Source organism: Mycteria americana, chromosome 15, assembly GCF_035582795.1.
Source record: "Mycteria americana isolate JAX WOST 10 ecotype Jacksonville Zoo and Gardens chromosome 15, USCA_MyAme_1.0, whole genome shotgun sequence".
Lineage (NCBI taxonomy): Eukaryota > Metazoa > Chordata > Aves > Ciconiiformes > Ciconiidae > Mycteria > Mycteria americana.
This window is the reverse complement of record NC_134379.1, coordinates 7,271,022-7,298,984: the sequence shown is the minus strand read 5'-3', so window position 1 is coordinate 7,298,984 and position 27,963 is coordinate 7,271,022. Positions and strand designations below refer to the sequence as shown.

Here is a 27,963-nt window from a genome sequence, read left to right as displayed (position 1 = left end):
CCTTAACTATTAATTCTATCGATCTAATGTTAAATCACCGGGTTTAATTATTTATTCTCACGGCTCTGCAAACCTGCCGGGGGGGGGTGTCTGTCACATGACTGGGTGGGATTAACGACCGACCGACCCTTCCCGTTCAAAGGCCTCGTTCACACACGCATCGCCTGACCGCGCTGAGCGCCGACCCCCACCGGCCGCCCCCCGCCCCCGGGGGGGGCCGCGCTCCCCGTTAACCACCGCGCCCGCTCCCACACCAGCCCGCGCCTTCCAACCGCCGCGCCTCAGCGCCGCCTCAGCGGCAGGGCGGGAGCGGGCCGGCGGAGCGACAGGCGCCGCAGCCAATGGGAACGCAGCTGGCGCGCCGGTGGGCCAATGGGCGCGCGCGCGCCTCGGAGTGTTCTAGAAGGGGCGGGTGGGGAGGCGCGGCCTGTTCTGTCCCCGCCCCTCGTCGCGGCGCTCGGCTCGCTCCGCCCGTCCCGGCCTGGCCCAGCGCGGAGCGGAGCGGCGGCCATGGCGGTGAAGGCCCTCAACCCCAAGGCGGAGGTGGCCCGCGCCCAGGCCGCGCTGGCGGTGAACATCAGCGCGGCCCGCGGTCTCCAGGATGTGCTGAGGACCAACCTGGGCCCCAAGGGCACCATGAAGATGTGAGGGAACCCCCCGCACTTCCCGTCGGGGTTGGGGGGGGGGGGGGGGGGCAGGCGTCTCAGCGCGCGGGCGGCCGGTACGGCCTGAGGGGAAGCGTGAGGAGAGAGGCGGGGGGGAGGCTCGTGGAGGCCGGGCCGCCGTTCCTGCCGGCGCCATGCGGCGGGGAACAAAGGCGGAGGCCGCCCGGCCGGGTGGGGCTGAATGAATGGAGAGGGTGCGCTGCGGGCCTTCGGCCGGCCACGTGTGGCGGGGCCGGGGGGGCCGGCTTACCCGCCTCGTGTCGCCCGCAGGCTGGTGTCGGGGGCTGGAGACATCAAGCTGACCAAAGATGGCAACGTGCTGCTGCAGGAAATGGTGAGCTGGTTTGTACCCGTGGGGGGGTGGGAACCAGGGGGAGCCGTGGGGGGCCTTAGGGAGGCAGGAGCCTGTTTGTATTCCCTTAGAGTGCCTGTGGCTGAGGGGGGACCACGTCCCCGCCTGCCCCCGGCTTGTATTTCTGTGGTGTTTAGCCTTTTGCATTGAGGGAAAAATGTTCCTTGGGAGGAAGGTAAATAAGTGCAGCTTGGTAGATGTTGAATAGTTTGTGTGCTAATTTGGCAATTAAGAAGGAAACATAAACTTTTGAAACAATTATGTTGGCATTTTTGTCGCCTTCTGTTTTGCCACGGAAGGCATACTTCTGTGGTCCTTAAGCAGGCCTAAGACAGCAGAGTTCTTCATGGGCTTGGAAAGTGTTTAAATCTGGGTGATGGATGCAGCTCACGTCGCTTTCCCGTTGAGTCTGGGGTTGTATCGGAGTTTCCCCCCGTAGGGGTGAAGGTTACACGAGGGATGGTGTCTCCCCGTGGGGTCTCACCTGCTGGGGGCCGGCAGCGTGGCCGGGCCCATCGTGGGCCCTGGCTCCCCGGGCTGCCGGGTTGCAGCGTGCCCTCATCCCGGGTGAGCACAGCGTGTGCATGGCTTATTTCACTCCACTAGCTGCCTGTGGTAATTCAGCATAAAGTATTGAAGTTAATATACCCGGTGATCTGGAAAACGGGAAAAATTTATTACATCGGTTCTTTCACACTAGAGGTAGTACTTAAAAAAAAATAATGGTATAAAGCTAAACAACGGTATAAATGGTCCCGTTTGATTTTATCTCACTCTAGTACAGTCACCAAGCTCCAGCCTCTTCAAATGTGGATACTGTTCTGTAGGTTCATAGGCTTTGACCTATGTTAAAATACTCTCCAGTCAGCTATTGGAGATGCTAAGTGATGTGCGTGTTCCTTAAATTAAAAGACTGACTTGTGTAAGTAACATAAGGTCATGTGTGGGGGTTGTGAAGGTGGGCCAGACAGGAATGATGTTCATAGCTGGAACACGAAATGTGCTGCTTAGCAGAGGAACTGACAAGCAACAAATTAGCTGAATGTTCTTTAGTTTCATAAGAATGAGTAAAATAAACTGCCAGAGAAATACCAAACCAGTTAGGGTATGTACAGCACTGACCATGCAGAGATTCCTGAATTAGCTCTAAACATGCTGGTTTAAGTGCCAGCAGCAGTCTAGTTGTGATGGTGCATCCTTTGCCTAAAGGAGAAAAGGGCTTTGTCGAGCTCATAATGAGTTAAGGACTAGTTTGGCTCTTAGCACTCAATGTTTTTGTGTATAGATGCGTAATCTGAGGGGGGAAGTAGTGTTACATGGATTAATTCAATCAGCTTATTGTCAAAGTGATCGTTGTTAACCGGTGTTATTTGTTGAAACCTGCTAAATTGACATGAATCATGAAAACATCAACTAGTCCTTAAATATTTTTAGCTGAATTCAGATTGCTTGCTTCCTGTACCAGTGCAGTAACACTTACTGCTCAGCTTCTTATTTTTGTTTAGCAAATACAACACCCTACAGCCTCCTTGATAGCAAAAGTAGCAACAGCGCAAGATGATATCACTGGAGATGGTACCACTTCAAATGTCTTGATCATTGGAGAACTCCTAAAGCAGGCAGATCTCTATATTTCTGAGGTATGTATGCAGTATGTCTTTTGTAGGTGGACAAGTTAAAAGCTTCATCTGAGACCATTGAACTTGGTTTGTGTTTAATGCTTAATACTCCTAAGTCAAACATGAAAATGAATATATATTTCTGCTTAAAATGGGTGGATCACAGAACTTGTAAAATGGGGAAAAGCTGGAGAGGAGGACTTAAGACTTGTTCAAAATCAAACCCGCTTATTGTGGATAGTGTAGCTTTTAATAAGGTTTTGTCTGATACCTGCTGTTACTTCTGTCTGGTTTGTGTTAGTTAAATCACTTTTTTTACTCGTATGTTAACAAGGAGGTCCTCCCTGATGTTAGGTATTTTGGATATCATGAGTTACCGAATAAGCATTCACATTGCACAGTGAACACCCAAGTGTGCTTTGTAGTTCCCTTGGTTTCAATTCTGTGCTAGAATAATCTGTACTTTTCCTCTGCATTGGAAGGATCTGCATTCCTTTTATATGTATTCAGAAGGACAGTACACTTTCTTGTTTTGTAGGATGCATATTCCCTATGTTTTGACGTTACGTGGAACGTTGAAACCACAGGTTCTACTTGTGAAAAAGTACCATTTTGTCTTCTATTGTCTAATGATTTCCCTTCTTTCCTTGCATTAGGGTTTGCACCCTAGAATAGTAGCAGAAGGATTTGAGATTGCAAAGGAAAAAGCACTTGAAGTTTTGGAGCAGGTCAAAGTAACCAAGGAAATGGACAGGGAGACCCTTTTAGATGTTGCCAGAACATCCCTCCGTACTAAAGTTCATACCGAGCTTGCTGACATCCTAACAGAGGTAAGTGTACATGTCTCTTCTGCCTCTTTTTGTGCGAAGAGGTCCCGGTTTTAAAGTGCTGTGATTGTTACTTGAGTGAAGGGTGGATGGAAGGATGTGAACTTGCACTTTGGAAGACTAATGGTCATTCTGGGGCTTTTTTCCCCTCCCCTCTATTCCAGGCTGTAGTAGATTCTGTTTTGACAGTCAGAAAACCAGATGAGCCTATTGACCTCCACATGGTAGAGATTATGGAGATGAAGCACAAATCAGAAACTGACACAACGTAAGTAATGAGTATCCCTGAGCTCTGGTTTAATGGTGCCCTGCTGTTTTGAGTAGTCTGTGGGTTTTTGTTTTCTTTTTAGAAGAACTAGGGTGTCCTAAAGCTACCACTGGAAAAGTTATTGGGGAAGGGGTGAAAGAAAGGCAGAAATACAGATTTTAGCCATAAATTATCTAGGCAGCAGAAGTTCCCCAGTCACCGAACTCGATTCCCTGACAGGAGGTTTTTGAATAGCAAAGAGTAACACTGGCTTAGGCCTTTAAATAACAATGTTGAATAAATACTTTTTTCTTAGTAATAGTGTCTGTGGCTTGATTATGCTTCAGGCTTGTATCTGTTCATTACAAGTACAAAATAGCATTTGATAAATGGAAACTGGTTTGTAGTCATCTAGTTGGATATTCTGTAGGCTTTGTATTTACCTCAGTGGCATGGATGAATTCTGCACTAGCTTTCCTCAGTAGCTAATGCAGTCAGACACTATGCCAGAATAAATTCCTTTTCCATCCTCTGACTGGTATGCTTTTTATATGAGAATGGGCATGCCCTTGGAAGTGGGATACATGATCGTTGTTTACTCCCAACACAAGTGCACAGGCAGTTCCTGTTTGACCAGTTGCACTGTCAATTCTTTGACTAGTCTGCCCTTCCATTAAGTGTGTATCTTCTGTATGTGTATGTTGACACACAAAATGCTTTTTAATCTTTCAGGCTGATAAGGGGGCTGGTTTTGGATCATGGTGCTCGTCATCCTGACATGAAGAAAAGAGTAGAAGATGCTTATATTCTTACTTGCAATGTATCTCTGGAATATGAGAAAACGTAAGTACGCAGCAACAAGGTGAGGAGGAGAAAATGCTCCTGTCTTAAAAGACTGTTATTTAAGGTGTGCTTAAATAAGAACCAAAAGGACTGCATAGACTCTTCTAGAGCGAGGCAGGTAGTGTAGAAGGTGGAATGGAAGAGGTGATGCTCCTTCTGCAGTCCTTTTTTGGAAAAGGGAAGCTGGTGGCTGAGAAAATGTCTTTGAGAGGCAGAGCTTTGTAGTGGTTTTTATTTTGTTGTTTCGTTGAGAGGCTGGAAGTCCTTCCTTTCTTGGACATAATTTTATATTCTAGAGTGAACATCTTTGCTCAGTTTCAAATGGAAAAGCTCTGAACTAGAGAGCAGCAACAGCTACATGTTGCATGCTGGTTGGGGGGGGGTTCTTGTTTGTTTTGTTTTGTTTTTTTAAGAATGTAGCTGAAAGGACTGATTTCTTATGCTTAAGTGTATTTCTACAGCACGCAGGATAGTTGTCTTACTGCCCCCCCCTTTTTTTTTTCCTCCTTCAGAGAGGTGAGCTCTGGATTCTTCTATAAAAGTGCAGAAGAGAGAGAGAAGCTAGTGAAAGCAGAAAGAAAGTTCATTGAAGACAGAGTGAACAAAATCATAGACTTGAAAAGAAGAGTCTGTGGCGATTCAGATAAAGGATTTATTGTGATCAACCAGAAGGTGAGATGAAGGGTATAACTAACTAGAAAAATTAATTTGAAATGCTGGCTTTCTTGGCAAGCGGTGTGCTGTTTGACTTGCTTTGTACAGTTCTTCAGACAGAAGTAACTAAATTTAGGCTGATGTACTTGTGAATATATGCATACAGTTCCTACTTGATCTTCTTTGAGCTCTGAGGAAGAACTTGATCATTAGTGTCGGACCGAGCGAGGATGTTTTTAGCTTGCTCTTTATCCTGATGGTCACTTTCTCTGTTTCTAGGGAATTGACCCGTTTTCTTTGGACGCACTTGCGAAAGAAGGAATAGTTGCTTTGCGGAGAGCTAAAAGGAGGAACATGGAAAGGTCAGTTCCTGGGGAGAGGAGGGGGCAAAATAAATAACTTGCTCTTCCAAACCCAAACAGTGAGTCAAGTCTGGCTTGAATCCACCTTCAAGGACTTGCACTAAAAAGTCCACTTCAGTCTCTCCAGCTCTTTGTGGTGTAACTCAGGGTAGTTTGTACAAACCATGGAAATGTTTGCATATTCAGCACGCTGAGTGATGTAGGAATTTGAGCTATCAATGTGCTTCAAATGTAGATGCCTATAGAGGAGACTTAATTCTACAAGCTTATTTTTGTGAAGAGCTCTTTCATGAACAGAAGCAAACTGTTCCAAGCCTAGGCAGTTTGGTGTTCTGCATGCTGAAATACTATTGTTATGTTAGTGACTTCAGATTTTACTTAATATAAAGCAAGTGCTAAGCTGTACGTGTTGTCGTCTCTCAGACTGACCCTTGCATGTGGCGGTACTGCCATGAACTCTGTGGAGGACCTCACTCCTGACTGTCTGGGACATGCAGGGCTTGTCTACGAGTATACACTGGTGAGTACAACTAAGCTTTCAGCTGAAGCCCGGTTAAATATGCCTGTACTAATCTCACTTGATGCCAGCTTTTCTTTTGTCTCGATATGTCTGTGCATGGAGTTTTCTTAAGTGTTTGAAGAGCTATACCGAAGCCTGATAAAGGCTGGTGGCGTTTCACATCCCAGTGAAATGTCAATGGCACTTTTATGTGAACAACTATCTGGATATTTGCTCTTGTCATAGTGTGTTTTCCTATTGTTACTTCCATATTATCCTTTTAATATCTGTAAAATTGAGAAAACAGAAATAAGGTTCTGCTGCTTTCCATCACTTACTGAAGTGCAGTTAGTGCAGAACCGAATCTGAAAGTGTCTGCAGTTTTTTTATTATGTGTATACATTGACTAAGCAAATGTATGACATGAATACATAACCCTGTTTTACAGGGTGAAGAGAAATACACCTTTATTGAGAAATGTGACAACCCCCGCTCTGTTACCCTGTTGATCAGGGGACCGAATAAGCATACACTCACACAAATCAAGGATGCAGTAAGAGATGGTCTGCGTGCTGTTAAAAACGCCATTGAGGATGGTAAGTCTCCGCTCTGCGTAGCGACATTAAGGATCTTCTGTTGAAATTCACCTCAAAATTAGCAAATTTTATATCTGCTTCCTTGATATCCGATGCAATCGGACACTAAGCTGAGTGTATTTCTATGTGAAGTTCTTTTAGTATTTTACAAGTAATGGATAACTGCATAGGTATTTACCTGATCAGATACAAGCTGTCTTTTTAAGGATGAGGGAAGAGATCAAACTACACTAAAAATTAACTGTTTAAATTGGAACAGGTGCTTACTGTGAAGTCTCAGTACCGAGTTTTCCCTTGCAGGATGTGTGGTTCCAGGAGCGGGTGCACTAGAAGTGGCAGTAGCTAATGCTCTCATTAAGCATAAACCTAATGTAAAAGGGAGAGCCCAGCTTGGAGTTCAAGCTTTTGCTGATGCTCTGCTCATCATTCCTAAGGTACAAGGAACTCTTGAAAAAAGTGGCTTTAAAGCACGCTAAGGCCCATCGCTTTTTCTGCTGGAGGTCTTTTAATTAACAGCATGAAATAATGCCTCTATTCTCTCAAAGGTTCTCGCTCAGAACTCTGGTTACGATCCCCAGGAAACGCTAGTGAAGGTTCAGACTGAGCATGCAGAATCAGGGCAACTCACTGGAGTTGATCTGAACACCGGTAAGAACTCTAAAATAATGGGATGATGCTCTAATAAGAAACTGTCATGGCTCAGCTCCATGAAGAATAAAGTTGCTGTGAATGCAGAAAGCTATACCTCCCTTCACAAAAAGCTGTGCAGAACGCCTTGGCGGGTGTGCTGCTGCTGCGGTCAGTCTTGGCGTGCCGTAGTACTTAAATGCGTTCTGTTGAAGTTCCGTGTGAAGGTGGAGCACACGGTAATGCTTTTGGTTGTTCATAGCAAGTAATACCAGATGTTAAATAGTGGAAAGTCTTACTTTGAATTACATGAACTGGTGATTTAAAGACTGTTTTGCCTCTTTTGTAGGTGAGCCAATGGTAGCTGCAGCAGCTGGAATCTGGGATAATTATAATGTCAAAAAGCAACTGCTTCATTCATGGTAAATGTTACAGTATTTTCACTTTAAATAGCAAATCTCTGGATGTCAAAATGGATATTCTAACTATTTATTTAATATTCTAGCACGGTGATCGCCAGCAACATTCTCTTGGTGGATGAAATTATGCGAGCTGGAATGTCCTCCCTTAAAGGCTGAGTTGGAGCTGCTGTTGTCGACGGTGGTCAGCTCGGGTAGCGCCCCATGGAATGTCCAAGAAATCCGCCTGACAGCGCTCTGTTCTTAGCCCTGGTGGATTTCCCCAGCGATGGAAGTTACTCTGCCGTAAGGAGCAGCCCCTCTTTGGTAAACATGGCCACTCAAAATATTAGCAAATACCCAAATATTTGGTTCTAAAAATCAGTTATTTATTTTTAATTTCACTGAAGCGTACAACTGAAGTTGCTTTCCTTTTTACCCAATAAACTGTTATGTTCTGTGCTTTATGCGTGTTGGTTATTTAAAACTCTGCCTTCCTTGGGGCCAAGCTCTCGAACTTTCTGCTTACAGCCTTGGTGAGCAGTGTTGGGCTGCAGGCCTGGAGTTGCAAGTTCTGGCTCCCAGCTCTGCGTGCTGGGCTCGTTACTGATTCTGATACTTGCCATGGCCATGCGTTCTGCTCTGGGGGCTGTGAAAATACTGCTTGGGGCTCTGAGCTGGGTTCAGACCTGGGATTTGTTCAGCCCGTGATAAAGCTGGATTAAGCCGATCCCTTCGTTATTTTGTACTTGCTCACAGATCGTTCTGAGTGAACGTACTCCGCAATGGTTTGAAGCGTGTTGAAAGACCCGTTGCACGTTGTTGTCCTTGTCATAACGCTGGTAGATTTTTAACACTGTTAAAAGTATTAAAGTATTTATGGACAGCACTATACCAGCTCTAGGCAGAACTGCAGCTTTAGATCACCAAGGGCTGGCTGGGTTTATAGGAGGGGAATGGGCTTCTGCAGTCTTAAATGTTGTGCTTCGTTATGTTAACAGATGGGACTCTCCTTCCCTCCTCGCAGCTGGCTGGCTGAACGACTATAAAAGCAACCTTTTAAGAAAAAAAAAAAAACAAAAACAAAAAACACCCAACAAACCACCTTTTTGCCTGTGAAACGCTTCAGCGCTTCGAGGGCGGCAGTGGGCTTGTTGCTGGCCCCGCTGGCAGGCGGCTTTTCAGGTGCGGAGGCAGAAGGCTTCTGGCGAGGAACGCCGCCCTTTGCTTAAAAGCCGAGGCACTGCTCAGCGACCACAGCCCGCACACGCGGGATCCCGGGCGGCCTGCCCGGCGTGGGGAAGGGCCCGGAAGCACTTCTCCGGGCCCGGAAGCCCTTCCCCCGATCCCGGAAGCCCTTCCCCGGGCCGGCAGCGCTTGTGGGTCGAAGCCCGGCGGTTCCGCCGGCCGTTCCCCTTCGTCAGCCCGCGCTGCCCCGCTGGCTGCCCGGGCATGGGGCTGGCTCTGCTGCTGTGCTGCTGGGCGCTGGGCAGCAGCCGCGCTCCGCGGGGTGAGTGCGGGAGCTGGGGCTGCTCCTGCCGCGGCTCCTCGCGGGGAGGCCGCGCACATCGCCTTGCTTCTCCCGGCGTGGGTTCCCTTCCTTCTACTTGCAGCAAGCCGTTCATTTAAAGGAGCTGCCGTGCTGATTTCACCTCACTGGAGCCGTTCCTTTCCCAAGAGAGACGCTGCAAATGTGACTTTAAAATGTTTTAAACTTGTTATCAAAAAAATGCAGGCCTATATAAACGCTAATCGCAGTCACTTACTATATTGCACCCTACCTCCAGTACATAAAGTGACTTGCTGGCAAATAATGCATGCTGTCCTGTGCGGTCGTGTTTAAAAATGAAAGTTCTCGTACTGAATTCCTTCACTTTTAGCATTTGGAAAGGAGGAAAGCATGGTGCAGCTGCCTGGGGGGAAGTTTCAGATGGGATCCAGCTCCCTGGAGAAGAGGAACGAAGAGGGGCCCGTCAGGGAGGTGACGGTGAAGCCGTTTGCGATCGACAAATATCCCGTCACAAACAGGGAGTTCAGGTAAGAGCGAAGCTTTGGGTCTGCTTGGCGCGCAGGGTCTCGGCAGCACGGGCAGCCGGGAGGGGTGCGGGTGCTGGTGCCAGGTCTTTTGGGGCTGGTTGGGTCTGAAAGCCAAGGTTTGGATGCTCCCAGCAGTGTCAGTAGAACAAAAAAATGTGTCTGTCAGTAATAATCACCTCGGCGGGTGTGGGCTGAAGCATCTTACCAGTGTAGTTTGCAAGCGTGCTTACTTTTTTCCCCTCCTTCTCTCCCTCCTTCTCTTTTTTTTCCCCTCCTTTTCTCCTTGCAAACACACTTTTTGTGTGTGTGTGCCTTTTTCTTACTAATAGGGCTGGACTGCGTCAGATTCCACGTTCCTGTAGTTTCAATTTCCCTTTGTAAATATGGGACCACTCCTCTGTGTGTTTTATAGAAGCCCTTGTCCAGAGCGCTAATTAATGCACTGGGGGAAATGCCTTTATTTGCCTGGCTGAGCCCTTGTCAGTTAAAAAGAGCCAATACTTCCACGCACCAGTAACTGCCCAGCAACACACAGTAATGGCAATTACTGCAACTTGGGCAACGGGGAAACAAATGGGACAGAAGCAGGGTGAGATTATTCAGCAGTATGTGACTTTTTTTTGCATTTTGGGGATATTTAACTAACAGCAACCGTAGGTTTTAGTGGCTTTAAGGGATTTTTGATTTGTGCCATTGTTACATTTTATGGAAGACCAGGGTGCAGGCTGAGTTTACCTGCATAGGTAACATAAAAACTGTCAGATCTGTGAACAGGTGCAAATTGGACTGTTTTATCTGTTAAATCTATATCAAACCGACTGGAGCTGTGCTGGGGAGGAGCCGGGACTCTCTGCAGATGGGGCATCTGTAGGTCATATACGTTTTGCCTTGCTCTGAACTTGTTGTGTGTGCAGATCGTTGTATTTGGTGGTGTGACTCTTGAAGAACTCTTACCCAGATGCCTGAGCATTTTGTATTTATGCCAGGGAGTTTGTTAGAGAAAAGAAATACAAAACAGAAGCGGAAGCATTTGGCTGGAGCTTTGTCTTTGAGGATTTCTTATCTGAAGAGCTGAAAAAAAAAGTCACCCAAAAACTGGAGGTAAATCTAAATCCCATGGGGATGAGTTTCGGTGATGATGATGGAGATGGCATTTCTGATCACATCCCTGTCCGACCTCTCTGTTTTAAGTAAAAAAAAAAAAAAAAAAAAACAGGATGGGGAGACACTTGCCGGTATTGCTTTTCCACTGAGTAGCAGTTGCCTCTCAGTGCAGAGTCTGGCCATTCTCAGTGGTTTTTCTTTAGTCTTGGTTGGGTTGTTTGCTTTTGAAACTAACAGCAGGGTTGAGCCTGCGCTGATTTATGGTGCTCCTCTGTTTACAACCCCTCCAAAAGCTGTCAGACTGGACTCATGAGATGCTCCAGTGAGATGGGAGAGAGCAAAGTGCATTTCAAAGTACTTTATTAATCAAACCTTAAAATAGGAAAAAAAATAGAAGCAGCGTGGGCTTCTTGATCTGTTTTCACTTTTAAAAGCAGATGCTGCTACTCTGTTGGAAAGCACTATCAAAATGCCTGTGATAACCCAACCTACCCTGCAGCATTTAACCATTTCCAGATTAACAAGTGCTCTTCTGTACACACGCTGCTGTAGGATGGTGTCGGGGGTGTGTGTTGCCAGTCCAGCTTTAATCTGGTGACGTTTCTTTTTCCAGGCTGCCCCTTGGTGGCTGCCCGTCGAGAAGGCTTTCTGGCGTCAGGTGAGTAAAAACCCGGTGCAGTGAGTCCTCTCCACGCTGGGAGTGTGCACCTATTAGTGTGTGCTGAACCTTATTGACTGAAAATGGGGAAAAAAACCCAGCATCTCTGGTTGCTGCACGTTCCCTGCCTTGGTCTGTTCTTGTCCTTTATTCCCTTTTTAATTGAAAAGTTTATAAAATCAGTTAAAATCTGTTCAATGCAATTCTTCCCAGCCCTCAGGTCCTGGCTCCAGCATAAAGGACAGGCTGGATTACCCGGTGCTGCACGTGAGCTGGAACGATGCGCAGGCGTTCTGCGCCTGGAAAGGGAAGAGGCTCCCGGCAGAGGAGGAGTGGGAATTTGCTGCCAGGGGAGGACTGGAGCGTATGTACGACAAGCTCTGACCTTTTTCCAAACCGAGGCACTGAGTAACGTTAGTTCTACCAGATCTAAACCTCCATCCAGGGATGTTTTCAGAGGTTAATCTGGGGGGCCAAACCACCTCTTTTGGCCTGGGAGTTGAATTAATAATAATAATAATAATAATAATAATAATAATAATAATACAGGAAGAAGTGGCTTATCTATGGTCTTAATGTATCTTCCTAAACAAAGCACTTCTGCCAGCTAAAAATACCATTTCTTGGGTTTGGGGCAAGGAGTGACCCACCTGCCCCCACACATTGATGGTGGCATAAAGGAACTGCTGGGATTGCTGGGGAACCTGGCATGAGCAGTGGTTTGTAAATGGGAAGCTGTTGCTGATTCTCATCTCCCCTCGCCTCCTTGGCAGTGTCTGTAGGGATGAGACCGACTGGCCCCGTTCATATAACGCCTCTCGGCGTCCTGAGCTGAGCAGAAAAGGACGGTCGTAAAAGCCTGGCTAAAAATAGGCAAAAGTAGAGGTTGGGGTGACACAGGGGTAATGGGTGTCCCTTCCTCTTTGGCAGAAAGGGTGTATCCCTGGGGAAACAAGTTTCAGCCGAACCGTACAAATCTGTGGCAGGTAAGATCCTAACAATCATCCCGTCTACGCTAAGCTCTTCTGATGGTGTTTAACTCGACCACAGAGTGTGCGTGGCTGCCTGAGCAGGCTGCGTGGTCCTGGGAAGCAATGCAGGCTTACCTGCAGGGTACTGAAATTCAGCCCTTGGCAGGTTATCCAAAATACCCTTAGAGGGAGCAGAGTCAGCCCACTTCCCTGGGAAACCAGGATTTCAGTGCTTCCAAAAATTCATACATAACCAAAAATTCATACGTAAATTTGTTTGAAAAGGGGGTTGTCTTGGGAGAACTTTAGATGGCTGATTTCCTCTCTCGGCCAGGTATGCTGCATAGAGTTAATTTGCAACGGAGAGTTATTTCCATTATTTAAGTGTAACACAGCCCCGTGAAGAGCAGGACTTTGTGTCATCTCCACGGTGGGTCTTTGCTTGGAGTAATCTTTCTTCCCACAGGGTGATTTCCCGAGGGTCGACACGGCTGAAGACGGTTATCACGGCGTCTCGCCGGTGGCAGCGTTCCCTCCTCAGAACAACTACGGTACAGAGCAGGCATCCCCACCCTGGTTTCAGGGATGGCATCTGCTTCCTAATATCCATTCAACGCTAATTATACAATCCTGTAATTGTAGCAAGGTTTCAGATATGACATAGGATCACATCAGCATCTTGATAGAATAACCGAGCCCAGCAAAAGCACTGATGGTTCTTACTGAAGTTGGCTGATGTGCACCTAGTGCCCTTCAATGCACCAAACCGTCCCCTGCTTTTAATTAGCAGTCAGTTCTTTTGCACTTCCATGTGATCTACCTGAAAATCCCAAGCGTGTTGTTTTGAGGGCAGCGGATGCCGTGCCCCTCACGCAGGTGGGAAACGCTGAGACACATTTAAATGAGAGATTTTTTGAAGGTTGAGTTGTAAACGAGGCCAGTTTACAATACAGTAAAGAGCTGCTGGTTCCCAGTCTCACCATTAAACCACGCTCTTGCAGTGATGCTTTAAATGTTGCACCCCCTCCCATACACCAAAGTGCTTTTGCAGCCCTTGCAGATGTGCTCTCATAATCCTGATGCAAAACCGTCCGTGTCTCAGGGCTCTACGACCTGCTGGGAAACACCTGGGAGTGGACCGCATCGGAGTACCTGACTCCGGGGCTCTCATCGAGGCAGCGCGCTCAGAACATGCAGGTCCTGAGAGGTGCCTCGTGGATTGATACTGCAGACGGGTCTGCAAATCATAAAGCTCGTGTTACTACCAGGTAGGTCTGGGCAATGCCCAGGCGCTGTTTGGCAGTGATTTCTTCTGGCTTGGTTTTATTTGGAAGGGGGTTTTATTGTAAAAGACATTTATTTGTTCCTACTCAGTTTTCTGAGAAGCGGTTAGGAAAACATACTACAAATAATGCTAAAAATTTTCCTGCTATAAATACGTTCCTAATTGCTTCTCAAATCATGTGTATTTTCCATCAAGTATTTAGAATTAAATGCTTTTCTTGAAATTATTAAAGGGAAATGGCAGATGTTTCTAGTCTGTTATAGAGGGTCACATTAAAGGATGTAAATGTTAACTAGGAAGGATCCCTAACTTTGGGTCTCTTTTTTTTCTCCATGAGAATGGGGAACACGCCAGACTCGGCCTCCGACAACCTCAGCTTCCGCTGCGCTGCCGACATCACGGCTGAGAAAAGCCGGACCAAACCCGAGCTCTGACGAGGTCGCTCAGGAAGACCTGAGGCACTTTCTCCTGTGGAGATGAACAGTAACCTCCAGCAGTCACTTTCATCGGGACAGTTTTAATAATTAAATACTTTCAGCTAAAACTCCTTTCCACACTGGGACGTCTGGGCCTGAGCAGTGATTGGGAATGGCAGGCAGGGTGTTTTGTCTTTAATGTCCTCTCGGCGTAGGAGATATTACAGCTCTCCTTTCGGTGTCTGTTTTAAGTAAGCAGAGGGGTGCGTGTGTGTGGGACAGGCCAGAGCTGCTCTGACCTCCAGCCCCAGCCGGAGCGAGCGAACACCCGCAGCCCCCCTGTGACCACCGGCATGGGGCTGCCGTGAGGGGCCGCTGCACGGGAGGAGCGATGGGGGCACGTCCTCAGAAGGGGGACTCGTACATCGGTCCCCATCTCCTTGGGAAATCCCAGCTTCATACCAGCCTCCGAGCCTTCCCAGAAGTGAAACAAGGCACCTTTATTGACCCTTAAACAGCGGCAAAACCACGTGTGCTCGTTTCTAAGTGTATAGATGACACAAACCAGTGACCCACCTCTCCCAGGTGTTACAGCCAGCATAAGGGCTACAAATTGGCTGTGCACAAGCTCTGCCACCAAAGCCCTGAGCCCACAGGTGGGCGAGGACACCCCTCCAGGTGCTGCTCATCCCTCCTCCAGCTGCAACTGCCCTGGAAAGGTCCCGCTCCAGGGCTGAGCTGAGCCTTCCCCAAGCAGATCTGCTCCGAGCACAGCGGGAGCCGCAGCTGCTTACAGCTCTGTTAGAGGCAGCTTCTCCTAACCCATCCCTGGCAGTGGGACATTCCCCAGCGGCAAATCACAGCCGCCTGCTGGGTTTGCATTTGCAGCTGACCCAAGGCCAGCCGTATCTAAGAAAAAGCAAAACAAATCACTGGTTGTTTTTCAAAGATTTTACTTGCCTTAACTCTGAGCAAACTCATCGGCTTACGCAGCGGCGATCAAAACAGCCCTTCCTCGGCTGCCAGGGTCAGCAAAATGGCCTTGCAGGTGTTCTCGAAGAGGGCGGCTCTGTTCTGCGCTTCCCCCTTCTTCACCCAGTGCCGGTAGGTTCGGAAGGCGCAGGCGTCGATCAGCTTGCGGACGGGCTTCAGGGCATACGGGTCCCGCACCACCAGCTCCCTGGTGACCGACTTGACCAGCCGGTACTGGTAGTAAATACGGACCGATGCCAGGACGGTCAGGCAGATCACCTGCAGCACAGGGGAACAGGCTGGAATTCGTGGCCAGTCCTACAACGGGATCAGCCCCAACGCATCCCACGTGGCTGCTATCCGTGTGGAGGAGTCAGGAGGGAGCCTGGCTCCTGGCACAGGCATTTGGTCCCACGTGAGCGGTACAGGCTTTTTCCAAGTGTGCCCTTAACGTCAAAACTGTGGGTCAGTCCTAAATGTGTCCCCTAATGCCACTTCAGGTACCTTTGAGCTGCCCGAATGGCTGGCTATAGGGAAGGGAAAGGATTTCTCTGTTTTATCAACTTTTGCATCATTTGATGCACCCATGTGATGTCAGGCTCATCGATTTCCCCTTAGAAGGTTTTGTGGTTTGGTTTTTTTTTTTTTAAATGATTTGCAGGGGAGGCAGGCTTTCCCTTTTCTTATTTAATCCTCTTCTGTGAAGAAGCCCTTAAGAAGTAGCAGAAAGTAAGCAAAATAGTGCTTCAAGAAGGGTTTCCACCCAGGCTCCCACATCCTGCCACAGCCCAGGTCCATCAGCCACCTTGAACTCCCAGTTTCTCCCAGCTCAGCTGGGAAACCCATCCCACCGCTCAGCTCCTGGGCTCAGGGTCGGGGTGCTGAGACACCCCCGTACCCAACCTCACCTTGAATTTCCGGAAGGGGCTGAAGTGCCGGACCTCCTCCACGTCGTACTGCTGGAAGAAGGGGTGGGCCAGCGCCTCGCCAGCCGTGTACCGCTGCCGCGGGTCCACCACCAGGAACCGGGAGATCTGCACGAGAGCATCAGATCGACCCGGGGTGTCCCAGGTGTCTGCAAAACTGCCCCCGCAAAGGTTTTCCCATCCCCAAGCGCCTACCAGGTCCTTGACGGTGTCCGAGCGGTCGTCCCACTCCGGGGAGCCGAACTGGTAGTCCCCATTCATGATCATCCGCAGCATCAGCATCTGTTTGCGGTGCCAGAAGGGAGGCGAGCCGGCCAGCAAGGTGTACATGATCACCCCGGTGCTCCACCTGCGGGCAGCCCAGCAGGACCCTCCAGCCCCGGGCAGCACCCGGGGGCACCCAGCCGGATCCTTGCCCCAAGGGTGGCCGGGTGCCTTCCCCCAACCGGGGCACGCTGCGCTTTGCCACCCTGGAAAACCAGGAGGACGCTGCCCTGCGTGGAGCCTGATGAGGGAGGCTGAGCTCGCTGCTGAGGCTCGTTAGGGGTAATAAGGAGCAGGGGCTGCCCTGCTGTGGGGAAGGGGTTGAGGTTGTTGAGTTGAGTTGATGTGGAGCTGCTCTCCTGGATGCTGCAGGAGGAAGCTGTGAGTTGGAGGCGTTTCTTGGTTTTTCTTGGGGTTTTTTTAGGGGAGGGAGAAGATGCAGGAGAGTGGGACAGGGTGGTGCCAGAAAGGCCGGATGCTCTGGGGCTGTCTCAGTTCAGGCTGTGGTGTGCAGCGTGTCCTGGCGTGGGGCTTAATGGAGGTGTTTAAACTGAAAAGGGGCTGAAATGCCCTGCTGTGTCTCAGGTGGTTGGTTACAGCTCTGACCACTGCAGACCTGAGCCCAAAGCCACCAGAAATGGTGGTAAAGTCCCCGCAGGGCTCAGACTGGGCTCCGATGGGCTTTCCTGAGCTGGCTGCTCTGTTGGGGCTGCCTCGGGCTCATGTCTCACTATGGGGTGTGTTTAAAAAGCCCTGCGTCTTGGATTCCAGCCCCTAAGTTGATTTTTATGAGCAGAAAGCATTACTTTCCCCCCTCCCTGATGGGGCAAAGCGGGGAGATGGGCTTGTCCCCAGGCTACTTCTCCCCCAGCTCTGTGCCAGAGCCCCCTGGTCACCAGAACAGCCCCTCAGGGCCCCCGAGGGCGTTTTTCAGTGCAACATTTAATTCCTTCCAAACACTCAAATTGGTTCCCATCTGCACAACTCTTGCTGTGCCTCAGCCCACGCGTGTTTTGGGAGCAGCCCGAGGGGCGAGGCAGGAAGGCAGTCATCTCACTTACATATCGACCTCCTTCCCGTAGCCTTGGTGCTCATCGTCCATGGAGCACTGCAGGATCTCGGGGGCCAGGTAGCCAGGCGTGCCACAGATCTCTGCAAAGATGGGGTAGAGCATCCCCCTAAGCCACCCGGGAGGGTCTGTGCCATCCCCACCCGCCCCGAGCAGGGGGTCTGGATCCCAGGTGGGATCTTTGCAGTGATGGTGCTCGCAGGGAGTAACCGCAACTTGCGTGCATCTCACTGGTGACTTTTCTTGGTGGATTATAATGGCTAAAATGTGAGTGAAGAGAGTGATGAGGATGCCAGTGGGGGAGGATGCCCGTTGTTGGTTATCACAGAATTGCACAGGTTGGAAAGACCTTTAAGATCATCGAGTCCAACCGTAAACCTGACACTACCAAGCCCACCACTACACCATGTCCCTAAGCACCTCATCCAAACATCCTTTAAATACCTCCAGGGATGGCGACTCCACCACTTCCCTGGGCAGCCTGTCCCACTGCTGGACAACCCTTTCAGCCACCCTTTATGTGGCTCTTCATAGGGTAGGAGTGGGAAAAAACCTTAATGTTGGGCAGGAAATGGATGGGGTAACGAGGGTCAACTGGAGGGGAAAAAAGCAGAAAGAAATAGGATGGTTTTTCTAACTGGCAGCAACTTCTTCATGGCGAGGAGTGAGGTGTGGAGGCTGTGCCACAGGCAGAGCTGGGCTCATGCGCGAGCAGGAGGGCACCCGAAGCCAACAGGCACCAATTTGCACCCACAGCAGCGAGACTGGCCCCAAGGAGACAGTGGGGCTGGACAGATTCCACCGACTCCCCGTGGGCACTGCAGCAACGGGGTGGCCACGGGCCAGCCCGGCATTGCCCCCGCCTCGCCATCCTCCTACCTTTGAGCTTCTCGTTCTCGTGCAGCTGGCAGGAGAAGCCGAAGTCCGTCAGCTTGATGTTCATGTCGTCATCCAGGAGGATGTTCTCCGGCTTCAGGTCCCGGTGGACGATGTTGATGGAGTGGAGGTACTGGATCACTTCCAGCAGTGCGCGCATGATCTTCCTGGGGATGGGTGACAGCACCTCTCCTAGCCCGAACGCCCACTGGCACTGTGCTCCCGGGGATGGGGACGGGGACAGGGACCGTGCAGCTCAGCCCCTACGTCTGAGCACAGGGACGCAGCCCGGGGTGCTGTTTTGTCTGTGGGCGCTGTGCCGGCTGCAAGGTTGTCCTTCGAACCTGCGCTCTGCTTTTGCAACATGATTTTCAGCCATTACCTGGCCTTACCTGGTTTCCTTCTCGCTCAAGGTGACTTTCTCGGTGAGGTAGTCGAAGAGCTCCCCTCTCTTCATCCTGCGTGCGGGAGGGAAAACGGAGGCAGGCAGCGGCTGAGCTGCAATGGCAAACCGGCCCCAAGCCCTTGGGGAGGATCGACCGGGGGTCGCTGCCCCTTAGCAGCCCCAGGGCACCCACTGCACAAAATGACAAGCCAACTTGTTAATAAAAAGGGGTAAAAATGCCTCTATATTGCTGCAAAACATCAGGCAAGAGGAGGAAAGGCTGTCCCCGGAGAGGGCAGGTTTCAGATGGGACAGGGACGGGGCTCTCCGGGTGCCATCCCCCTCCGCTGACGTCCATCGCGCTGCCCTGGTGTCAGGAGTCAGAGCGTCACGTGTGCCCTGGTCCTGCTGGGCATATAAATAACCCGCAGGGGATGCATGACGGCTCCCACCAAAGGTTACAGGGAAACCTGAGCAGCGCTGAGCCGCTGACGGAGGGGAAACACTGCCGGCAGCGAGGCTGCAACAAGCTGGCCCGCAGCAATCCAGGCTCATCTCTACTTTAAGTAAGAGCTGGTTGTCCCCCCGCTTTGCCCTGTTTGGGCCATAAAAAGCTGGGGCAGGTGTTGGCTGGTGGCCAGCTGCAGAGTGGGAATGGGCTTGGGGAGATGCTGCTGGGGTGACGGGCAAGCTGGTACTTACAGGTCAAACACCAAGAAGAAGAAGGTGCTGGATTCGTAGCTGTCCTTCAGCTGGACTGCAATAAGACATGGGGGCTGTGAGCACAGTGTATAGTGTTTTCCTGTCCATTAATGGCCTAAAAATTGCTGATCTAATTGCTAATTGAATTAATGAGGAGTTGATCTTCATTAGTGTTTTGGTTGGGAGATCAGGAGGAAGACAGCTTGGGCACCGCTGGCGTGTGCACAGGGGCAGAGCAAACAACGCTCTAAGCAGATGCTGGGCATCGTGTTAGAACCATCAGAGATCTGACCCTCCAGGGATTTCACCCCAAAAACCCTTCCTGGGGACACCTCGAAGAATAAATGGGGAAGAAAACCCCCTTGCCCTGATACTCAGAGCCTGACTTACTGACGTTGGGGTGGCCCGAGACTTTGCGGAGAATGTCGATCTCTTTAGCAGTGGCTTCTCGCAGTTCCTGCACCTCCTTGGGGGATATGTTACCTGCCGTGATGTCGATAATCTTCACGGCATACTCCTGCCGGGTGGTTTTGTGAATGCACCGACGGACGACGCTGCTCACCCCCCTGCCAGGGACAACACAGAGAAGATGAGGGTTTCCATTCCTCCCCGTGCAGCCCGACTTCGTGGCCGTGCCATCGGCACCTGGGCTGGTTGGTATTTTCATGCAGGAGTGGGTCTCGCTCTGTTATCCCATCTTGGTGGGACAGAAGATTTTGAGCTGATGAAAAGTGCTGCTTCATGCTACTTTTAACCCCGTGCTGCTATGGGCCCTGTTCATATCATGTTCCCAGGGGATGCTGTTCCTATCAGGTACTGGAGTAGGTGAAACCACAGTTTGCCAAAAACAAGCTTTACCTGCCCAAAACCTCCTTCGGCTCATATTTTTCATAAAATTCCTTGGATGAGTTCCAGTCCGGTAGGTCTTCTTCCTTGGTCATCTCTGGCTCCTGCCTGGCGGCACCCTGGGCTCGTCTGCCGGCGGAAAGGGGCTGCAAGGAGAAAAGAGCAAGGATGGGCACTCACTGCACCCAGGGCAGGAGCGGGGACCTGCCCCGTCCCCGATCCCCTCTGGAGGGGAAAACATCAAGCTGGAGGAGAAGGAGGACCCTGGACCACAGACCAAAGGGGCTATTTTGCTGGTTGGAAAAGCAAAGCTTTGCCCTTGGGACCCCGTGGAGATCCCGTAGAGGACAACAGGAGAAATCCCACTGAATCACCCCTAGCCTGGCTGTCCCCAGAGGCAGAAGCAGCCTGGCTGGGGCCAAGGCTTTGGGAAGAGCTGCAGCACCTCAAAACCTCGTCCCTTCCTACAGAGCACCCGCACCCAGCTCACAGGGCATCGTCCTCCAGCTCCTACCATGTGCTAAGGGCTATGCCACACTTCTCCTGGTTCCTCCCACCTGGGAAAGCAATTTAATTAAGTTTTTGAGACTTTCACGGGGAGAGCGCTGGCGGGGGAGGCAGCTGCTGAGCTGCACCTTAAGCTCGCAAAGGCGCACGGCAGCACGGCGATGCTGGCACAGCAGGTCCGAAGGGTCCCAGCAGCAGCAGCCTCCAGAAACATCACCCCACGCCGACACCACCCAAAGACCCCTGCGAAGCACCGAAATCTGCCTTGCCTTTTTTTTTTTTTCTTCTTTTTTTTTTTTCCTGATTATTTTTAAGACTATAAAGTTGTCTGGAACGGTTTGGCTGAGAACAAGGAGGAAAAAATAGTGTTTAGAGCGAAGGGAAAAGGACTAAAAGGGAAAATGGGTGGCGAGGGTCAGTGAAGCGGCGTGGGGGGCTTGGCGGGTCAGGGTGCAGGCAGGGGACCGGGTGCCTGGGGACAGCCAGCACTGTGGGGTCAGCCAGGGCCGAGCCAGCCTGAGGACAGCAGCTGAGCAAGCTTCCTCGGCCACACACGTACAGCTGCCAGCAGCCTCCAAAACTCCTGAAAGGCTTTTGTCCCATTTCTTTTTTCCTTTTTGGGGGGTTTGGTTTTTTTGGTTGGGTGTTGTTTTTTTTTTAATGTCCTGCCATTACTGGAGGAGAAGGGGTGCGACAGTATTTTGATAGAGGGGAGAAAAGAACCAGTAGTCCTGATCCCTAGTTTTCACCGGCATTTCCCTTTAAGCTCTGGGAACTGCATGTCCTCAGCTTGTTCCTGTGCCCTGCATTGCTGAAATCCCAATTGTCCGGGTCCAGCTGCTCCGCACACATACACAGAGACCAAGCAGCTAGTGTGGAAAGCAGCTTTTATAAGCTTGGGCAGCAAAATTGTCACTTTGAGGTGACAGCTTGCTGCTGGGGGAGAGAGTAGGTGGGCAGGAGAGCCCCAATACTGCGGGTTTTCCTTTGCCCTTCTCTCCAGAGTGGCAATAACTCTGCCAGGATGCTCCCAGGCAGGTTTGCATCTCTAAGTACATTTAAATCTTATTATCAAAGCGTATCTGTCCTGACCTGATTATAAGGACTGATGCTGTGTTTTAGGTATCTGTCCGCTGCTGCTGCTGGGAGGGATGTCTAATGAGGGCTGGAGCATTTCTAAACAGCCATGAGTTTGGTTTAATTTATAAAATGTTAGCTGTTGGAAATATTGTGAGCAATGCCAAACCAAGTCAGGGCTGAAATTATAAATGAGAGGCAGGATCAGGGAGTAGGGAAAAGAAAATACCTCCGAGGTGGGGGAGAACCAACAACTTTGATTTTTTTGAAGCTGAAAATCAAAGTCCTGGGGGTTGGTGTCGTAGGGAAGGGCTGGAGGCTGGGGAGCATCGGCGGAGCGCTGCCAGGAGAAGCCTGGGGTCTGTGTGCCGCCTTCTGGGAGGGAAGAGCCCAGGAGTTTGTCTAAAACATCCTGATATTATACAAGCAGCTGGTACAGAGCACTAACAGGATAAGCCGGTTTTATTATCAGAGCTGTACGAGCTCCATAAGAGTGCGAGGGGGGGGGGGGGAAGGGGGTCGGGGACGGGGGGAGGTTTGTGCCTTGAGGCAGAGATGGAGGAATGCTAACGGAGACGGTGCGTGGCCGGCCGGCTGCTGTGAAACGGCTTTAAAGGTTTGCCTTGGTAAATATTCAATAACATGCAAATATTTATTGAGCTAAAACTGGAAAGCCCAAGCTAAAGTCACCTTTTAGGCCAGCACGGGAGTGCCCCCCCCCCCCCCCCCCCCCCCAGCCCCTGCCTGGTCCCAGCCCCGGCCCCCGGCCAAGCCCCCCCCTCCCCGGGTGCTTCCGCACCGAAACCTCCCGCCTCGGCGAGGGCGAGCGAGCAAGGGGCCACGGCAGCTCCGGGGCCACGGCAGCTCCCGGGCCCCGGCCCCGGCGTGCTTAGCAAATAAGGAAAAAATAGTGCTCAAAATCATACTGGAAGCAAGCTTTCTGGGGAAGCTAAACCCCCCACCGGCTCCGCAACCCTCCCCGCCCCTAAAGCACCGTCTCCCTGAAGCCGGTTTCTCCCCAGAAGGGCTTCCCCTTCGGCAGAGCGGCCACCCGCCGGCCTCACCTCGCTGCAGGCAGCCTGGCTCCGCCACCGCCGATCCCGCCTCGTCCCCGGGCCTCGGGCGGGCGAAGGGCAGGGGCCGGGCGGGGACGAGGGCCCGGGCGCCGGGGAGCCGCTCGCTCAGGGCCGCCCGCTGCCGCCGAGCCAAAAATAACGCGCAAGGCGACTTGGCAGCGGCGGCCGGCGGGCGGGCACGCCGGGCCACGGCTCCGAGTGAGGGCCGCTCCGGCCGCGGGCGGGGGGGGAGCCGGCGGACCGCTCCCCCCGCCCGGGAAGGCGGCGGGGGCCCGGGGAGAGGCGCTGCCGGCTGCCGCGGGGGGAGCGGAAGAGCCGCGCAGCAGCGCGGAGCTTCGGGGACTTCCCCCGGGCACCGCCAGCGTTAACCCTGCCCCGCGCGGCGCCGCGCTCGCTCGGCCCGCGGCTCGATCGCCCGTTCCCGTCCTGTCTGAGCCGCTCCTCAGCGGCGATGCTCGCCCGGCCCCCGCCGGGCCGGCTCCCCCCTGCCCGCTGTGCTGCCTGGCCGGTGCTTTTCGACCGCTGCGAGTTGCGAACGGTTCTACCCCCCGCCCTGCGCTTTTCCCAAAGCCTGCGTGCACCTCCCTGCCTGCTGGTGAGGAGTATTTTTAGGGATGCCTGCCGCAAACTCAGCAGCAGCCCAGTGCAGGCGTTTCTGTCCCAGGCTGTTTTTCCTTCTTTTCAGCAGGACGGTGAAACGCCCAGCAACTGAGACGTGAGCTTGATCAGCAGAAGCGAAGCCTCTCGTGTCACCAGGAAAGGTACTTGTGTCCTTGTCCCCCGTGTTTGAGGCAACCCTTCCCCATTTGGAATATTGATTTTATCTTTTTGCTTCCAAGAACTGTAGATGAGAGATGAAGGCTTTTAGGAACAGGCGGAATACCCACCACCATAAAAGCAGTTCAGGAAAAACAGGTCATGCTGTGAAAGTGTTTTTAACAGGAATTGCACTTTTCGGTGCAAGGTTATTCCCTGCCGCGCTCCCCCCGTGAGAGTACACCTTCTGGTACTCGCGATCCTCTCTTCACAGCGAAGCGCAGGAGGGTTTCCTCTGCAGGCTCCAGGGATTTTAGCAGGGCAGGAGCTGGCTGCTCCCCCTGATGGAAAAAAGGAGGGTTTGCACTTTGCATCAGTAAATACTTTTAAAATGGAGATTTATTTTTTCTCTTCATGTGGCAGCAGTAGCTTTGTCACTTGCCTAAGCCAGGCGCGAGGAGGAGAAGGCCACACCACCCGCTGTCAGCTGGACCAACCTTCTCAAGTCCACGATTGCTACCACAAGATGGAGGAAGAAAACCCTACGGCCTCTGCTTGCGTTATTGGGAACTGCGAGTCTGATGTAAGACTGTCTTATCGTAGAAGCACACAGCTGCTGGATAGTGCGCTGGCTTGCTCAGGTAATGACCTACCACCAAGATCCTCTCCGAGCAGAGGGAAGATACTTCTCAGAATCTCTTGAATCTGAATATAGAGCTTGTTTTTAAGAGTATGAGAGGAGGCTGTTGGGGAACAGAGACCCACTGCATGCCGAACGGCATGGAGCAACACACAGCCTTCCTTGTCACTACGTATTTTAATCAGCAGCGGGGGTCAGATGCTCAAGCAGGAGATGTCTGCCCACCACTGAGCTACGGGTGTTCCTGAACTCTGTAGCTCCAGCCCTTCAGGCACCATTGCTGGCAGCACAGCTGGCAGGCAGACAGAAGCCTGCCAAAAATCAGCTCTCGCCTGCTCACCCTTCAGACTCAAGTCCAAAGTCCACTAAAGCAAGGTACTTCTAGAGAGAGAGGTTTATTTGTACACTGTATCACTTACATTCAACACAACAATCAGCAAACCAGTTAACCCAAATTAGCTCATTCTGCTTTATTGTTCGTTCTTCCATTTTGTGCTAAATTAATTTGCTGCTGTAAGTTGTATCACATCTGTAGCGGCTATGGCAGGAATCAAGCCACGAGGAGGACACTAGTGTGAATATACGAACTAACAAGGTATCAGACAGCTTTAGACTTTATTACTGAAGCTTTTTTTCATTCATAGGTCAGTTCTTCTAAGATGGTCTTCAGCAGCCTTGTTCTGAACGCTTAGGCTAAACCTGTAAGGTAAGAAGTGTTCAGAGTTAATCGCAGTAAGTTTTGAATCCCTGAACGGCAGGTGGCCTTCCTTGCTGTAAGGCAGATGTATGTTACGGTGTTCCCTCTCCCCTCATCTATTTGCTGGAACGTGTTGAACCGCAGACCTCAGCGGGCCACCCGGACACCGGCATTCGGTAGTCACCTTTCTCCCAGGTCAGGATGGTTTGTCAGCTGTGCCAAACAGGCGTTTGCTACAGGCCAGCACTGCAACACTGCTTCTCCAAGCCTGCTGCCACCACTCTCCCAAACTGTCAGCTTCAGTCCATGCACCAACACAAAACCTTCAGGAATTCATCCTCTCTCCACCCCATCACCTCCAGCTACATGTGCAGGACCAGAACAGCAGCTTGCTTTAACTGACTTCAGTGTATGTGCTCTGTATCAATCCCCATTCTTTACCAGATGGATTGAGAAAACCAGGACATTATTCTCACAATAATTTTACTGATTAGCTCATTTAGTAGTTGCCTGGTAGCACCATCTACTTACCGTTAGCAAACCTGCACTGCTTCAGTACTTCACTGAAGCCCTCGCACAGCTTGAGGTCGGTCTGGTTCTGCGCACACTCCAGGAATTGTTTCATTTCATACTGGCAAGGAGCAAACTGCGACTGCTGCTGCTGCTGGTAGGCAGGCTGAGCTGCCTGGGGCTCCTGAAATGGCAGATACCTCCATAAGCGCCCTTGAAGAGCTCCAGCCTATGAAGCCACACCACCCCAGTACCGCTTGCTGTGTGTTTCTTCCCTGCATTTTAGTCAAAATGTTGCATTACTTTTTAAATGGAAAACAAATAATGGGCTGAAGTACAAAATAGTTTCCAGCAGTGGCATGACACATTCTGTACAGTTTTGTAAGTTACAAACACTTAGGTAACTCTGGATACCATCTGGGCAAGGTAACAGCATTATCTTAATGTTTGAGCAGCACAAAAGGGTCTTGCAATAGATCTTACCGTCATCAGACCTGGAACACAGAAGTCCTGTCTGAATCAGAGGGGAACTACAGCAGAAAACACCACTAATACCCCACCACAAGCACATATCACTCACGCATCCCTCTGAACTACTTTTAAGATACTCGTGGTGATTGGGGTAGTTACCTTGGAGACCAAGTCACTGAAGTTACCCCAGCTTTCCTAGCCACGATTTGTGTGCTCTTTATGCCTACAGCAATTACATCAGCCTATACATAACTGATGTCTCAAGTTAACTGCGCCTCATTGGTTGGTGTCCAGTTGTGCTTTCTCTTACCTGATAAGTAATATCTGGCCTCGCAGCTTCAGAGCTGCTTCCTCCACCAAATCCTCCTGTAAGCGCATGACCTATGGTATGACCTACAGCAGAGCCTACGGCAACTCCAGCAGCAGTTGTAGCCATCTGTGCCATCAGACCAGGCTGCTTTGGTGCAGGAGCAGCCACAGCAGAAGCCGGGGCCGCTGCTGGGACGGGCGCCCGAGCAGCAGGTGCCGGTGATGCAGCTCTCATTTGTGGTGCCCGACTACAAGGACAGAAAGAGAAACCTCACATCATCACTCCAAACTCAAACAGGGCAGAGGCCACCTGGTTGCAGGGCATAAGCATCTGCAGCTCCTCCTTGTTACGCCCTGCAGGTTGATGGCAAGAACTCAATGTTCTGGTGAGTGATTTATGCGCAACAGGGTAAAGTTTACGGCCTTGTTTTTGGCTGTGTTTTAAAGACTAGCCGCACCCCCCCACCCCAAAGGACTGCACTACTTTGCGGGAAATGAGTATAACCTACAAGGGCCGATTAAATAGGGCCTTAACGCTCAGGCACCGGATGGCCGGGCTCTGCCGCCCAGCAAGCGCTGAGGAGATCCACTTCCATCCCCGCAAAGCACCGACCCCGCTACAACCGAGCTCAAAGCAGCCGGTCCAACCCCCCCTCACGCCGGTGCGTCACCCAACCCCGGAATGGCGGAAAGGCCTTTGCCGCCTGCGGCCTACACGGGGGCGGGGAAGGAGAGGAGGGAAGGGGGCCCAGCGGCCCTCACCTGGCGGGGGGCGCCACGCGGGACGTGCGGCTCCGGCCGCCCCTCGGCATGGCGGCGGGAGAGGTTTGCTGAGGCGAGGAGACGAGAGGAGAAGAGCCCGGTCCCACGCCGACCACCAGCCGCCGCCTCTGAAGGTCACCCGACACCCGCCGTGCGCGCCTGCGTCACTGCCGGAACACCGCGCAGGGGGGGCGGGGCTTGCGCCGGCCCCGCCTCCTCCTCCGCCCGCCTCAGGCGCTGCCCCGGAGCGGGAAAGGGCGGCTTGGGGGAGCGATGGCGGCGGGTGCCTCTGTAAAGATAAAACAAATGAATCGTGTTTAAACGTGGGCCTGCCCTGCGAGGATCGCTCTCTCTGGAGAAGCCCGGAGGTGGCACGCGAGACACCGTGAAGGAGCCTCCGAAAGCCCTTCAGCCTCTCACAGAATTGCTGAGTTTCGCCCACAAGGCTGGGGTGACTGCCATCCACCCCAAAAAGCGAGGGCACCTCCTGCCCCCGCAGCCCCACGCACAAGACCATCTGCACGGGCTGGCATGTGCTCTTCGGGTTTGTGTTTTGAAACACTGTCCATACTTTGAGGGATGTCTTTAAAATTTATTGATTCATTAATTATTAGTGAATGTATTAATTTTATACATAGCAGCTCTAACACGGGATATATCATGACAGGGCCACGGTCATCGGCCGCTCCCGCAGGGCCTAACCCAGTCTCAGCTGTCCCTGGGGGTCTGCACACCTGAATCAAGGTTTGGAAGGTGGCTGCTTTTTTAAAAAACAGTTTAAAAGTCTGGGAAGTTTGGAGACAGATGGTGAAAGATGGCTTGAAAAGACTGGTATTGCGTAGTCTAGGGAGGGGAACACAATAAAAACAGCAAATGGAAGAGAATAAACAGAAGTCAGGACTTCTACTGTGTAGTCATGATACTAGACCCAGAGCTGTTACAAGAGAGTGAACGGCAC

General features: G+C 51.3%; 4 protein-coding genes and 2 non-coding genes across 7 annotated transcripts; 4 read left to right on the top strand and 2 right to left on the bottom strand.

The window, feature by feature from the left end:
• Window positions 1-454: 454 nt before the first annotated feature.
• Window positions 455-8,151, top strand: CCT6A (chaperonin containing TCP1 subunit 6A). Its single transcript, XM_075518246.1, has 14 exons — window positions 455-644; window positions 936-999; window positions 2,523-2,657; window positions 3,293-3,466; window positions 3,628-3,731; window positions 4,443-4,553; window positions 5,066-5,225; window positions 5,487-5,569; window positions 5,993-6,089; window positions 6,517-6,664; window positions 6,965-7,098; window positions 7,210-7,312; window positions 7,641-7,713; window positions 7,797-8,151. The coding sequence occupies exons 1-14, from the start codon at window positions 511-513 to the stop codon at window positions 7,867-7,869; spliced, it is 1,593 nt and encodes a 530-aa protein (XP_075374361.1). The 5' UTR covers window positions 455-510; the 3' UTR covers window positions 7,870-8,151.
• On the top strand, window positions 3,030-3,161 carry LOC142417597 (small nucleolar RNA SNORA22). Its single transcript, XR_012778068.1, has one exon. It is a non-coding gene; the product is annotated as a small nucleolar RNA SNORA22 (small nucleolar RNA).
• On the top strand, window positions 4,161-4,298 carry LOC142417596 (small nucleolar RNA SNORA15). The gene has a single exon (XR_012778067.1). It is a non-coding gene; the product is annotated as a small nucleolar RNA SNORA15 (small nucleolar RNA).
• An 873-nt stretch (window positions 8,152-9,024) lies between the features above and the next one.
• Window positions 9,025-14,392, top strand: SUMF2 (sulfatase modifying factor 2). 2 transcript variants are annotated; one of them, XM_075518463.1, is made up of 9 exons: window positions 9,025-9,199; window positions 9,570-9,726; window positions 10,713-10,827; window positions 11,444-11,488; window positions 11,702-11,852; window positions 12,419-12,474; window positions 12,926-13,010; window positions 13,562-13,727; window positions 14,082-14,392. In XM_075518463.1, exons 1-9 carry the CDS (start codon window positions 9,142-9,144, stop codon window positions 14,176-14,178), a joined length of 930 nt encoding a protein of 309 aa, XP_075374578.1. In that variant the 5' UTR covers window positions 9,025-9,141; the 3' UTR covers window positions 14,179-14,392. The 2 variants fall into 2 exon arrangements, with proteins under 2 accessions (XP_075374578.1, XP_075374579.1); XM_075518464.1 differs by lacking the exon at window positions 9,025-9,199 and adding an exon at window positions 9,215-9,382.
• PHKG1 (phosphorylase kinase catalytic subunit gamma 1) lies at window positions 14,277-22,935 on the bottom strand. The gene is made up of 11 exons (XM_075518466.1): window positions 22,849-22,935; window positions 20,213-20,346; window positions 19,745-19,920; window positions 19,355-19,409; window positions 18,660-18,725; window positions 18,271-18,434; window positions 17,384-17,474; window positions 16,254-16,407; window positions 16,041-16,166; window positions 15,121-15,411; window positions 14,277-14,402 (listed from the first exon to the last, which is right to left on the bottom strand). Exons 2-10 carry the CDS (start codon window positions 20,293-20,295, stop codon window positions 15,160-15,162), a joined length of 1,167 nt encoding a protein of 388 aa, XP_075374581.1. The 5' UTR covers window positions 20,296-20,346; window positions 22,849-22,935; the 3' UTR covers window positions 14,277-14,402; window positions 15,121-15,159.
• Window positions 22,936-24,635: 1,700 nt separating this feature from the next.
• CHCHD2 (coiled-coil-helix-coiled-coil-helix domain containing 2) lies at window positions 24,636-27,158 on the bottom strand. Its single transcript, XM_075518467.1, has 4 exons — window positions 27,006-27,158; window positions 26,245-26,491; window positions 25,485-25,647; window positions 24,636-24,955 (listed from the first exon to the last, which is right to left on the bottom strand). The coding sequence occupies exons 1-4, from the start codon at window positions 27,053-27,055 to the stop codon at window positions 24,945-24,947; spliced, it is 471 nt and encodes a 156-aa protein (XP_075374582.1). The 5' UTR covers window positions 27,056-27,158; the 3' UTR covers window positions 24,636-24,944.
• Between the last annotated feature and the right edge of the window lie 805 nt (window positions 27,159-27,963).